This window comes from Pinus tabuliformis, chromosome 6 (genome assembly GCF_031772625.1).
Source record: "Pinus tabuliformis cultivar Carrire ecotype Pingquan chromosome 6, CPIR1, whole genome shotgun sequence".
In the NCBI taxonomy this organism is placed as follows: domain Eukaryota; kingdom Viridiplantae; phylum Streptophyta; class Pinopsida; order Pinales; family Pinaceae; genus Pinus; species Pinus tabuliformis.
Genome location: NC_142292.1, coordinates 1,443,214,963 through 1,443,229,348, shown reverse-complemented (window position 1 = coordinate 1,443,229,348; position 14,386 = coordinate 1,443,214,963). Strand labels below are relative to the sequence as shown.

General features: G+C 38.4%; 1 protein-coding gene across 2 annotated transcripts in view; it reads right to left on the bottom strand.

Annotated features, from left to right (window-relative positions):
* Window positions 1-13,139, bottom strand: part of LOC149264036 (putative magnesium transporter NIPA4) — a 182,231-nt gene extending 169,092 nt beyond the window's left edge. The window contains exon 1 of one of the 2 annotated variants that reach the window (XM_089427459.1): window positions 12,325-13,139. In XM_089427459.1, coding sequence (XP_089283585.1) covers window positions 12,325-12,502 — 178 coding nt within the window. In that variant the 5' untranslated portion in view covers window positions 12,503-13,139. The remainder of the gene's footprint in view (window positions 1-12,324) is intronic. The other variant, XM_089427463.1, reaches the window with a different exon arrangement.
* Window positions 13,140-14,386: the final 1,247 nt, after the last annotated feature.

Below are 14,386 nucleotides of genomic sequence, written 5' to 3'. Positions count from 1 at the left end.
TCATGACTCGTGGTTGTAGATGTGTTTGGTCTGACCTCATTGAGGTTAGGAGTATTTACAAAAGTAAGCAAGGTGTTATAGAGGCACAAAAGTTTTGGTGGCCTCAAAATGCCAATCACATTATTGGCCTAAGGATTGAGAAAACTTACTATCGATTGAAATTCAAGTAGACTTCCTCCTTAAGCGAGCCATGCAAGAAAGCAGTCTTAACGTCCATTTGGTGTAAGCCATCCTTGAGAGGCAGCGAGAGCCATAACAGATCAGATAGTGGTATATTGGACAACCGATCCAAATATCTCATCATAGTCCACTCCTTCCTTTTGAGAGAAGCCTCGAGTAACGAACCTAGCCTTGAATTTTTCAACACTCCCATCAACTCCATGTTTGAATTTATATAGCCATTTAGAAGTGACCATAGACTTGTCCTTGGCTCTAGGAACCACGTCCCAGACATCATTCTTCATGATTGATTCGTATTCCTCATTCATCACATCCTTCCATACTTGGTGTTTTACGGTTTCTTCAAACGTACATGGCTCAGATTGAACAATTGTACTCATAGCAGCTAAGTAACCTTGATACTTATTCGGCTTCTTACTTTCACAAAATTTCCCTCTTGGAACAATATGTCTTTCATCATCTTCGAGAGTGTCTTTGAGCAACAAAGATCTTTTCCTTGAGGTAGAGGGATCATCAAGAGGTGGATCAATGGGATCCATCGGGCCTTCAACATCAGGCATCAGTCATATGTCGAAGATTCATCCTGCTTTCCTACAACATTATCATTGTCCTTTCTTGGGAAAGGGAGATCTTTGGCTTTCCCATGGGCAAAATATTCATCAAAAGTGACATCATGGCTTATTTCCACTTCTCTTTGACCAGGCACATAGATTCTATATGCCTTCGAATTTTCACTGTAGCCCACAAATGTTCCTTTCTTCCCAGATGCTTCTAACTTGTTTATTTTCTCTTTAGGCACATGAAAATACACGGGACATCCAAATATTCTAAAATGAGAAACATCAAGTTTCTTACCAGTGAAAACTTCTTCAAGTGTCTTGAAATCTAATGCTTGATTTGGGCTTCTATTTTGAACATATACAACAGTGTTGGCAGCGTCACCCCGTAAGAACTTTGGTAGGCCTTGGTTTGGTCATGAAGCATGGCACGAGTGGCTTTTATGATTGTTCGATTGTTCCTTTCAACAACTCCATTTTGCTCAGGAGTATATGGAGTGGTGGTCTCCCTCTTAATGCCAGCCTCTTTAATAAAGTCATTGAATTCATTTGATTCATATTCGGTTCCATTATCATTCCTCAATATTTTGATCTTCTTCCCTGTTTGATAATTTTCAACCAAGGCTTTGAAAGGACATAACCATTTGAACACTTCATCATTCTTCTTCAAGAAATAGATCCATGTTTTGCAAGAGAAGTCATCCACAAAAATTGCATAGTATAAGTATCCGCCCAATTATGTTACAGGGAACATACCAAATAGATCAGAATGGACCAATTGAAGAATGTTGGTTGTTTGACTTTCACTTGAAGGGAATGGTCCCCTTGTAAGTTTCCCAGTTGCACAACCCTAACAAAAACCTTCATGATTTATGTTGAACTTGGGCATACCTAGGTAAGGCTTTGTAATGAAGGTGAGCAAACTTTCGGTACCATAATTTAGATTGAAGAGAAGTATCACAGGTTAAGGCTCCCAAAGGACTTCCTCCAACTTGATAGAGACCTTCAACCCTAAATCCAAGTGTAAATGCATCTTTCAAGTTTCTTTGCCAAATACGTACCTTTCCATCAATGAAAGCTACCTTGAAGCCCTTGTCTTCCATTGCAGAAATAGACACTAGGTTCTTCTTCAAATCGGTTACATACAATACTTCTTGTGGATGAAGGGTTTGACCTTGATTTAAGTGAAGGATGATAGTATCTATTCCTTTCACGGGATAGGTGGCATTATCTCCAAGTATGATCTCCAAATTAGTCTTCTTTTCGATTAAAATTGAGAGGGCCTCCTTCTACCCAGTGAAGTGCCTTGAGGCACCACTATCAATCAACCAATCATCCAAACTATCCAGAGGAGAGGCAATAGTAAGGGCAGAAATAAGATAAAATTCTTTTTGTTTTTCTACAACATTAGTTTCCTCATACCTGAATTTCTCGTCCTTTTGGGGGCTCGACCATTACCATATGGGGCAGCAGGAGCATTCCTCTTTCCTTTATTGTTGAACCTATTGTTCCTTTGATTGTCATTGCCTTTGAAATTGTTGTGATTGTTGTTGTTGTTGTCGCCATCCCGTGGAGTATCCTTCTTGTGAGGACACTCTCTAGCATAGTGACCAAACCTATTGCAATTGTCGCACCTTCCTTTTCTTCCTTCTTTGAATCCCTACTTGAATCCTTGACCTTGTCTCTTTAGACCAACATTGTTCTTCTTTTTTGCATGAGTGGAGAAAGCAATAGGTTCATTTCCATTTGAAGGCTTGCCTCTCTCCATCATCATCATCTCTTCTTGAGTGCATCTAGCCAATAATTCATCGAAACTAAGAATCCTGTCACTGTTAAGAATGGTGGTGTTAAAGACATCACATGCTCTTGTGAGACCTCCAAGAGCGATGAGAGTGAGCTCCCTGTCAGCAACAACTTCACCAATAGATAGAAGATCATTCTTAATTTCTGTAATCCTCATGAAGTAGGACTGGATAGACTCCAATCTATCCATCTTGATGTCCTTCAACTTGTTCTTGAGAAAGAGGATTTGGTTTGCATTGTTTACTTTGAACATCCCAATCAACTTATCATACATCTCCTTAGATGTTCCCAAATCATAAATATAGGCAACTAAATGCTTTTGAATGGAATCAATGATAATTCTTTTAGCTTTGACCTCACCTTTCTTGTACTTTGTCTTTGCAGCAGCAGGTGCATTTGAAGGAGGCTCCACCACTTTTCCTTGCACATAGTCCATAGCATCATTCTCTTCCAAATTCAAGTCCAAAGTCATCTTCCATGCATGATAGTCAAATTTGTCCTTGAGCTTATCCTCAGATTTGAAGTATGATGTAGTCGCCATTGAAGCTAGACCAATATTCTTGTCCAACAGCACTTTCTTAGTGATTGTTTTTCTCTCTCTTGCTTGGGCTTTGTCTTCACCTGTGCTCTGATACCATGTTAATTTTAGTTAATAATGGTATGTTCTATGCTTAGCACAATTACTTCAATGTTCCTTTAACAACCAAATGACAATTTCCAATTTAGATTTCTTGTAGCAATCATATTAACCATTAATCACATTGACAATAAAAGTAGATAGAACATGAAACAAAATGCAGAAGACAACCCAAGACAAGAGGAAACCAGATTTGGCGGATGCTAGGGAAAAACCCCAATGTGGGGAAAACCCTTTGATCAATTCTTCTTATTATTATATCAAAATCTTCAGCAAAGACTCAGAGAGAGAGTACAAAAGTCAAATTGACTTGCCAAATCATTGTTAAAACAACCCTGTCAAATCCGCAATTTTCTGCAGCAGTCAACAGCCCTAACTAGAAAGTCAACGTTGGTCAAAGAAGGAATAAAATGTCCTCAAAACAGCTCAGTCTTCCCCAGTCAAACTCGGCCTGATTAGGAGGTCAAAGTCAGCGCAAAACAGTGACAAATTCAACAGTCAAACTATTGTCTTGAAATCTACGGTCAACATGCAATTTTGGTTTGCGGTCAAAGTGCTCAAAATACCTCGGTTTGTATGCCAAAAGATGCGACCTACCCAAACAGGTAATCTCCCAAAAAAATTAAAGTCAAACTCTCCTTGGAAGGTCAAAGTCAATGTTGGTCAAACTACAATCAACTCTGTAATTTCAGCCCTATAATTTAGCTTTTGAAATTCGTCCTTCTTAATCCATACGTGTGAGAGAAAAGAAGAGCCCAATAGTTGTACGAACCAATGAGGGATGGAGAGAGAATGTGTGAGTGATGATGATGCCAAATGAGGTGAGAGGTCACTTGTATTTATACAATTCGTTGTGGGTGAAGAGTCACGTCCATTGGGCTTCAGCCTACGTCATGATGTGGCTGACCTAAACAATTTGCACATGTGTGGGCATAAATTCAAAAACACATTTTCGCTTGTCCAAATTGGATGATCTTTTTATCAATTTTGGTTCTCTCGAAAAGAGGAATTTAATGCAATCATCATCTCCAAATGAGTTGTCCTAAGGTGGAATTTGGCCCTAGTTGCCAATTTTAACATCAAATATTTTCATTCTAATGTTCAGGTGTTAACACAAATGTTAATGTCCTCAATAGTACTACAACATTGTCATATCAATGTTCAGGTGTCAAGTACATGTCAAATAGATATAAAGACACATCACTAAATGTATGGTCACTATTGCAATCCGAGATCAAGTTGAGAGGTCATGTGTTTTATGTCTATTTAGCTTTCAAAAAGTCAAAGTCAAGTCAAAGTGTCATCATACAAACCAAACCAATTCACAGTCAATTGTCATAAGTCAACCAATTGTCATCAATTCAAATCAAGTCAATGATGAATTATTAGGATCCTGTCAACTGTCATGAATGAACTGCTAACTATGAAGTGAGTTAAGTTAGGTCAACTCAAACATTTCTTTAAGGATTGATATCCCATCATCATTGTCTCAAGATTCACTATCACTGCAGAAGTCAAACATTGTTACTGCAAAAGTCAAACATCATGGTCAATGGTTAAGATACTTGCATGTAAATTTTATTGTCAAAGTAAAGGTACTTGTCATCAAGAGTAAAGATCAAGGCCAAGGTATAGTTGATATGTCAGTGATATGATGTCACAGTCAAGTAGGGTCAAGGTCAAACATTCATAGATGCTTGCTTGAAATGTCAATTTTATTTAATAAGTCTAAACTCAAACAAGGCCACACTATGTGGAATGCATGTAAACAATCATAAGTTGATGTATTATACTTCATCTCTTCCTCCAATCTGTCAAACCTTAGTTGCCAACCTATTATCAAGAAATCAACTTCTGAAAGTAATGTTGAAGACAACAAATACATCCAACGTCAATGTATCAACTAATCATCTCAATAATGCTTGTTAAATCTATGTCACTATTTTTGCAAGAACATATAAATACTTGTCATTGTATCATGTCAAGGTCAACAAATTCAAATTAAAGTCATTGTTAATGTCAATAAAAACAACGAGTTACTTATGGAAGGAGATCGTCTTTCCACATGATGTGGCATTAATCATCAAGGTTTTCATTGTAGCATAATTTCATCAAAAGATAAAGGATGCATCTGTCTTTTAGCAAGATTGTTTCATTGTTGTTACTATGTCATGATGAGACCTAAAGGAATAGACCTACTTCATCACTTTTGTGCATCAAGTCATCAACCAAACATGAAACAAACTCATGCTTCATGTGCCCTAACTGTGGTTGTTGTGGAAGCCCTAGCCATAGGGTGTTTTCCCACACTAAACACAAGAAAACATACCTTAAATGAGTGGTCTTCACTACCTAGAGAGCTCCTCCTGCACTCGGCCACAAGAGGGATATACTAGTCCCTTCGCTCTTCAAAAGACCGCAAAACAACAAGCCTTAGCTCCCAAACATGTTCATTGCACTATGCTTCAAAGGTGTCGAGATTTTCCTACCACAGAAGGCCGAAAATCATAGAGAATGTTCCTTAGCTAGACATAAATTTTTAGAGAGTGTTTGTTAAGAAATTGATGCCAATTAAGAGTTCATTTGGTCACCCTTTTATAGTAAGTGAGGGGCTCTTTAGATGAACGTTGGAGGAAATTTTAGGGGCTTCATTAGGTACATCCTTTTAGGATGTTTTAAAAACTTCTTATTATTAATAAATTTAATTTAATTTAGTAATCATTATTTGTTTGTTTAAATACTAAGGATTTTGTACACTAACCCTTTCTTGGTGTGTTTTGTAGGTGACACATGGGTGCATGAAGTCAATGATTGATTTATTGTCTTTGGTTCTTGAAGTTATGTAACTTATACATGGTGAGATCATGGTGATAAACAATGTCATATATTGACAATCGTAGGAGGAGGTGTCATGTCACTACCCCTGGGGTTTTAGGCTTTAGACTAGAAACTGAGGTCACCAACTTCAATTGTGAATATCTCTCAAACCAGGAGGCCTCTTAGGGCATACCACAAGTCAACAAAAACATCTTTTCAAGGAGAAACTAATGACATAGATCTCCGACCCAAAATCAATTATTTGACCTACCAAAAACCCTCAACAAAGTCGTGGTACATCCTCAATCCAAGGAACCCAAACCCTAGGACTGGGGTTTTCAACCATCCAATGGTATAGCTGCCATCTTGATGTAATTCGACAATTACTGAGAAGCGTTCATTAACGATTTGACATCAATGGTTGGTGTTTTTGGTCAAAGTCAAATCCAGTCAACTCCATGGGTTGACATCAATGACAACACCATCCAACAATTGAAGTCTCTTAGGGAAAATCTCTGCAAGATCACTCTGTGGCAGTTTGTTTCTCCATAACAGGATTGTGCGGCACCCTCGTAAATTCGATGGGGTGGATCTATTGTGCATTCAGCGTTACTAGGGTATCAATTTGTCACCCATATTTGTAGCAGGAAATCACCCTAAGGGCTATCCCTATAACATCTCTGAGGAAGCTCGACCTCCTGAAGCACAAGTTTGTACTTTTCTGAAGGATTTTCGAACCATTTCCTGAGGCAAGGTTGAGACAGTTCCTGACCAACGTTAACTCCTAAATAGACCGAGATTCTTTGGGTGCAAGGCAGATAGAACCCTTTCTGAGATGTGTGTTTGTTTGGAGACTTGCTAAGTAACCTTGGAAGCAGTAGAATCTTTTCAAGCAAGTTGATCCACCCTAAGGCAGGCAAGACTCAGTATGGTGATATTATAAGGGTTTTGTTCTAAATTACTGAGAGAAGGCATATTAAGAGCATTTCCTCTGTCAGTAGAATTAGCAAGAATTTCATACATTATTAGTAGGGTTCATACGTGTGGATCTACAAAGTATTGGTTGAATATTGGTGCATTGGATCATCATTCTCTTCAGTGTGAATCTTGGAAAATTATTGTCCTTTGTTGTTATTGAAATAAACTATGTATTTTATGAAGTAATGTTTGTTGTAATGTATTAAGCTTTGTTGGAAACCCTAGGCAGAATAAGGAAAAAAATCCCCGGGTTATTACAATTAAAATTTACCCTAAGAAATTACACCACCTCGATTTTAACCAACTTCAGGCAAGCAAGGAAAGACAAAAGCTAGCCAAGAACTAAGCTGATGAGAAAAGATGCACATAAAGATTGGCTTTTAACTCGTATGATTAAGCTGCCCTTGAACCCCCACTAAGGTTAACTATGAACCAACCCCCAAAAGGGTAGCTATTATGGACCCCCCATTATGCTTAGTAAAGTTAGCTTTGAATCACCACTCCTGACTAGGCTAGGCTTGAACCCCCACTATCATTAATCAATTTGAACCCCCACCATGATGGATCAATTTGAATCCTCACGTATGATGATGGGTAAGGCTTGCTTTCCACCTTCAACTCTTGGCCTTCCTTTCTTTTAACTGACCTTTTTTTCACTCACCCTTTTCCCCCACATGCCTTCTCAATTTTAACCCACACCTATAAATAGTTCTTATTCAATCTTTTGGCACTTCTATCTTACAAAGGAGGGGCAATTAAATGCATGGAAGGCCTCTAATCAATCTAAATATTCAGTCCTTGTGGGTTCGAGCTTTGTCGTGGAGTTAAAAGCACTAATGACCCAACTAATGAATTTCTTTATGACATATTACTATATGGTTACTCTATCTATTAAGGGTAATTATTTCTAGTTTTCTTATTTATCTTTCTTGGGAGCCATGAGAATGTCTAACAATAAAAACTCCTTTTATTTATTTGTAAAAAACAAGAAGTTTATATAGAAAGACAATGAGGACTTGAAACTTTTTGCTTGTATAATATGTAGATCATTGATGTAGATTCTTTCTCTACTGAAAGGAAGGCACAAGAAACTCCAAATCAACTCAAGTCTCACTACAAATCATAAATGTTCAAATGCTCACAAACACTCAATGAGAAGCATGAAATGGGGGATTCATATTTAAATAAGGTAGGTTTAGGGTTTAGAAACACTCTTGTACTTTCACTAGGCTTGTTTTTGTTTGTTTCTTTTCCATTTCTAGGACTGCAAGTTAAGTTAGTGCCACACTGACCCAAAACCAATTTGGAGGAGCAGTATAAACAAAAAAACCTCCAAACTTGTCAATAAATGGGTAATCAAGTATTTTTGGGAAATCAATAAATGGAAAATCAAGCATTGCTTCTCAATTTCCTAATTTCATGGTATGATATTAGTGTTGTTAAATTGTGAGCAACAATCAATTTCATCATTGTGTACACTCACTAGAGATGTTTAAATCCCTTGTTATAAGGATTTTTACTCACCAAAAAAAAAATATTTTAGTAGTGCATCTAGGTCTTTGGCCAACAACTCCTGTGAATGGAACTACAATTATAATGTCTATAATTGTGATAATGACCACAGGATATAAAACAAAATAAAAACTGGGAAATTTTGCTGACTATCCACAGAGGGATGACCAATGAGATTGAATATTCAAGCAACATATGGATTACATTAGAGGGAAACTCACTAAAACTATCATAGATCCATCTTAACCCCAAATATACTAACATAGAGAAGGATCAAGAAATTCAAGGTGCAAACCTCAATGTTGTGTAATAGAATTTAAGGGTGCCCAACTAAGATACCGGATTCGTCCAAAAGCCCTGTCGAATCGCAAATCCAGTGAATCCGACACGATTCTCTGCGGATTCGTGTCCAAACTTCAGGACACGTCGTGTCCTATAACGTGTCCTGAATTTGCAGTGCGTGTCGCGATTTTTGGGACGTGTCCTGTTTTTGGGACGTGTCAAGCCAGAGTTTTCAGCATTCTTTTGTACTGTTCATAAGATTGGCGATTAATGAATCGATTATAAGTTGCCAGAAAAGAAAGGCCTATTCTAGTATCTTCCATATCCTAACTGTGTGAAATGGTGGTTTTATTCTTTGATTGATTGGATGATTTTCTAATGAAATATGGCCTCTGTCTTGAATGTAGTTGCATATTCAAGAGCCAAATTTGAACAACCCTTGCTTCACTGAGATGCTAAATGCTGCTAAAGGAATGCTGCTGTAATAAATGGGATTTGGTTCACTGAGATTCCTTGCTTGAGATTGGCATGGAGTTCAATATTTTAATATCAAAGCAAGCATTTGACGAAGTGGTTGCTTTCAGTTTTTCCTGAGTATAGATGTGAGATATATAACCCTAAGGTTTGGAGTCTGGACAACATTATATCTTTTCATCTTGAATCTGGTTTGCTTGGAGGGAACAGCGTTATTTACAGAGAAAAAAGTGGTCAAATATTATTGTTGATATTTAGAGGTCAAACAAGCATGATGTGCCACCTTGATTGATTCAGTTTTTATCTGGTTCTTTTGAAAGGGTTGCACCATTTAAAAAAAATGGTGAAATCTAGTTGTAAGTTGTCTTTCAGTTATGAATTATGAATCATGATTTAAATTTTTAATAAATTTATCATTTATGTGACCAGTACCACTGACATTTATTTGAATTTTGTATGTACTATGCATGCTAATTAGTAATTGCTAATAGGCATAGCTATAGATGAAGAATCAAGATCTATGTTTGAAATCAATAAATTTGTATCATTAATTAAAATTTGTGTAAGAAATATGATAATATCTAATTTTTAATATATATATATAATAAAATAATATATAACGTGTCCTGTTCCGGGGGGTCAGCGTGTCCCGAATCCGACACCACGAATCCCGAATCCTACGTGTCCCGAATCCCCGTGTCAGGTGACTTAGGTGCCCAAGCATATACTAAAAACAAGGGTGCCCCAGATATACTAACATAGAGAAGGATCAAGAAACTCAAGGTGCAAACCTCAATGTTGTGTAATAGTATTTTAGGGTGCCCAAGCATTGAGGCTTGCACTCGAGTTTTCTAGTTAAGATGGATGTATGCTAATTTTATTGCAACATATCTACTCATTTTTTTATCCAAGCCCACTTGTGTTTTAGGTCAGCTATTCTTTTTGTTTGATTTAGTGTTACTCAACTACATACACACACAGACGAAGTGTTGAAAATATCCCCCTTCCTAACGAAAGAATGCACTTTCATCTCTCCAAGCAATAAATAAGAAAATCAAAAGTATAAAAATGGATGTAGATGTGAAGTGCAGAGTGAAGGGCTCAAAGGTAACTCCATGCTTATCAAGGACCCATATTCTTACCATGGTTGGAGATGTCCAATGAGATTGAACATTTGAGCAACACAAGGATCACATTAGAGGGAAACTAACTAAAAATATAATAAATCCATCACAACCTTGGATTTATTAAGTATGGCAAGGGATCAAAAAAACTCAAGGTGCAAACCTCAATGTGGTTAGTATTTAAGGGTGTGAAAGCATTGAGGTTAGCAACTTGAATTTTTTTCTCTCTCAACACGTTGAATATCTAGGTTTAAAATGGATTTATGGTAGTTTTGTGTTTACCAAATTCTTCCAATCCACATGAGCAAGTGACAATTATTTTACATGAGATATTCATTGGACAAAAACATCTCAGCATGCTACATTACTCACCTTTGGCTAAAAGGCTGTGAGTGGGGGTGTATCTAATCCAGCAAAGTCGCCCAAGGCTTGCACCCAGCAACACCTGCTATTCACAATAAGTGACGCAAACAAGCACGAGCATGTCATTGGAGAGACTTGAACCCCATTGGGGCAATAACAGCACCCCGCTTTCACCAACCCAGAAAACAATCATCGACCTATGATAATTCTATGATAATTCTCTCTGATCATGTGCACTCGTTTTTTAACCCAGGTCTGCTCATGTATTAGTTCAGCCATATTTTTTGTTGTTTCTTTGAGCGATACATAGCTATATGCACACAGTGTTGAATATCTCCCCTCGACCTGGATTTAAGGATACAGCTTGCTTACCTCAGCTCAATCAATAAGAAAATACAGGTATGAAATTTGAAATGGTTTTGAACTGCGGGGTTGAAAGGTACCTCCATGCTTATCAGGCACCCACATTCTGAACATGGTTAGTGGAGGTCGGAACTGGCCACTTACAAACGTCCGATCACCAGAGTCCATCCTCTGACAATTTTTCGGTGCAGCTGTCCCAGCAAGTTAATTCTTATCATAATTTTATTATCTGATTTCATTGGACAATGGGCGCCTGTCTTTTAATATCTGTGTGATATAAAATCCTAAAATCACTGATCCCTTAAATGCACTAAGTTATGGAATTCTGAATTTGTCTTCTTTCAGTAGAATGACATATTTTTAGTCCTCTTTGATCATGTGCGGTCATTTTTTAACTAAGGTCTGCTCATGTATTAGGTCAGCCAGATTTTTCTTTGTAAAGTGTTGAAGATCTCCCCCCGACACGGATTTAACGATGCACCTTGCTTATCTCAGCTCAATAAATAAGAAAATTTAAAGTATGAAATTTGAGATGGTTTTGAACTGCGTTGTTCAAAGGTCACTCCATGCTTATCAGGCACCCACATTCTCACCGTTTTCGGAGAGGAGGTCTGAACTGGCATCTTACAAATTCTAATCATGACAGTCTATCCGCTGACAATTCTTCGGTATAGCTGTGCCAGCAAGTTAATTCTTATCATAACTTTTTCACTGGACAAGAAAGGCCTGTGTTTTAGGATCTGTGTGATAGAAAATCCTAAATCACTAATCCCTTGACTGCACTGAGTTACGGAATTCCGAATTCCACTTCTTTCAGTACAATGACGGATTTGTGGTTCTTTTAATTATTTTCCTAAGCGAACAGATCGGTAAATTGTTTTTTTACATCTCCTCCCACAGCGTTTGGGGGTTGTCCATCTGTCTAATTAGTAAGACGAATCTCACAAAGTTTCCAACAGTTTGAATCCATCTGCTAACAAGGAGGACTTTCACAATGGATTCCACATGGGCAAATTGAAACCATAGTGCATACAATTCGAATCACCATAACCAAAAAATTCAAAAATTAGAAATCATAATTTTTTCAGAAAAGAAAACAATTTGCCGCCTGACATAACAAAATCACTGCAACCATGGAAATGGGGTTCAGACGCATTTACATCAATTTAGAGGGTCAAAAATGCATAAAACGAGTTGAAGGTATCGAGAGAACGAGAAACAAAAACATACATACCTGCCCTAACCCCAGAAGCACCTGCCCTCTTAAGGCCCTTTTTCTTGATAATGAAGCTGGCACCAATGAAAAGGCTTGAAGACAAGGCAAGCACAAGCCCATTTACATTATCAGAAGATATGGCCATTGGGATTATCGAAGACCCACCAGATGACTCTGCCAATTTCATACGACCCATTTTGCTTTAAAAAAACCACTGTGGTCTTCTTCAGTCCAAAGCACAATCCATCCGAACTTGCTATTCCTCTTACAAATTAGCTGGTCGCTTCAACCAAAAGCAGTTAATCTCTGTCCACAGCTGGAATACGAAATGTACATATAAACTGTAGATCTTGTTGTAGAACGTGTAGCATCAATCCTCCACAACAACTCCAAAAGCAATTTTCTCAACTGCCCGCGTGCACAGAATAAGGCAGAAGAAGAAAGCCCACGCACTATGAACGCTCTGTAAATTCTCTGGATTTCAAACTGGACGGAATTTATGATCAGTGTGAAAGTGACGCCGTGAAATTTTGCATCCTACTATTTCACTTGGAAACACGACAAAAAGTGCCCAGTGGTAATGCAGGTCCGTGGAAGCGTAAAGCAAAGAAGTAAGAAACGCGTATAAAAGGGCTGTCTACACATGTTATGTTTGGGGCAAACCAGCACACATTAAATTTCACTATTCCATCCATTTACAGATCATAAGAGCCAATCAACAGGTCCAATCGTGCCAATCTCCAACATAGGAAGGCTAAAATAGAACTTTCGAGGGTCCCTCCTAAGGTAACCCAGGCCCGTAGGAGCAGGTGGGGTGATGGGAAATAAAAAGGAAAGAACTGCAGTGTTGGGGTGATTAAGAAATCAAGAGGGAAGAACCGTTGGATTTTATAGTAGTTATTTGGTTAAAAATACATATTATATTAATTATTAAGGAGGAGGACGGAGAAAAGTATCTTCATTTCCATTGAGTATGTATATATATTATTAGTTAGAGTGATATTGACTTTTTAATTTGCTTTTTTTTTTAATTTTTTAAAGATATTTAATATTTTCAAATTTTTTAGTGTCAATTTTTTAGTTCTTTTTATGTTAGTTTAGACGGAGGATTAAAACTCTCATCATCCAATGATCGAAAAAGTTTTGTTTTGGCGTATTCAAGTCTTTTTTTGTTTGAAGGATGGGTTTTGGAGTGTGAGGATGTGATCTGAATCGGATCCATGAAACATTGTCGAAGAACCATGACTGTATCAGGTCAAACAAATCACTAAAGAAATCCAAAACAATGATCAAAAAACACCCTGAATCGGTGACAATGGCAGCCAACGTGGAACGACGAAGACCTCGGTCAAAGCACGTTGACCGAGGCCCATGGAGACTGCGCAGGAGGCCAAAGTAGCTCCTGGGAGCCCCAAAATGGGAAAAAGAAGTGATTTTTGATGTGCGATTAGTGCAATCGCGCATCGCTAGGCGAACAAGGCCGCGAAGGAAAAACCCGAGCACTCGGTCACATGGGGGAACTGAAGGACCACGGGCGGAAAAGGGAAAAAGCACTAAACACAAATGGCGAGACCCGCGCTCTGGAAACCGGCTGTTTTGATTGGGGTGCCCTTGAACGGTAAAAGGTTTTGGACGAAAGCGGAGCGATTTCATACAACGATCGACGCGTGGCAGGCGGAGGTGAGAGAAAACCGTTGTTGATTGCGCGCTATCGGTCGAGCAAGTCAACCGCGCGAAACGTGAATATGGCGTCGGATCTGGAGGGCCCAAATCGGACCGTTGAGTTCGCGCCCAATGGAGGAAGCGGAATCGATAGGGAATTAAGCTGCGTTTTAAAGGGATTTGGAATCCGTTTGACTGCCACGGTGGAGGAAAAACGCATCCACGAAGTAACTGAAGAAACGAATCGACGAAACATTGCTGGCGCCATTTAAAGGAGGGAAAGTGGCCACTCCCTAAACGTTCATGATGACGTCGAACAAAAGGAACTCCAAGCGCAGATGCAGAAGGTGAATCAACAGGCGGAAGAGGAACCGAACATGCATAGGACCCGAATGGCTAAAGCCATGAATAGAGACAA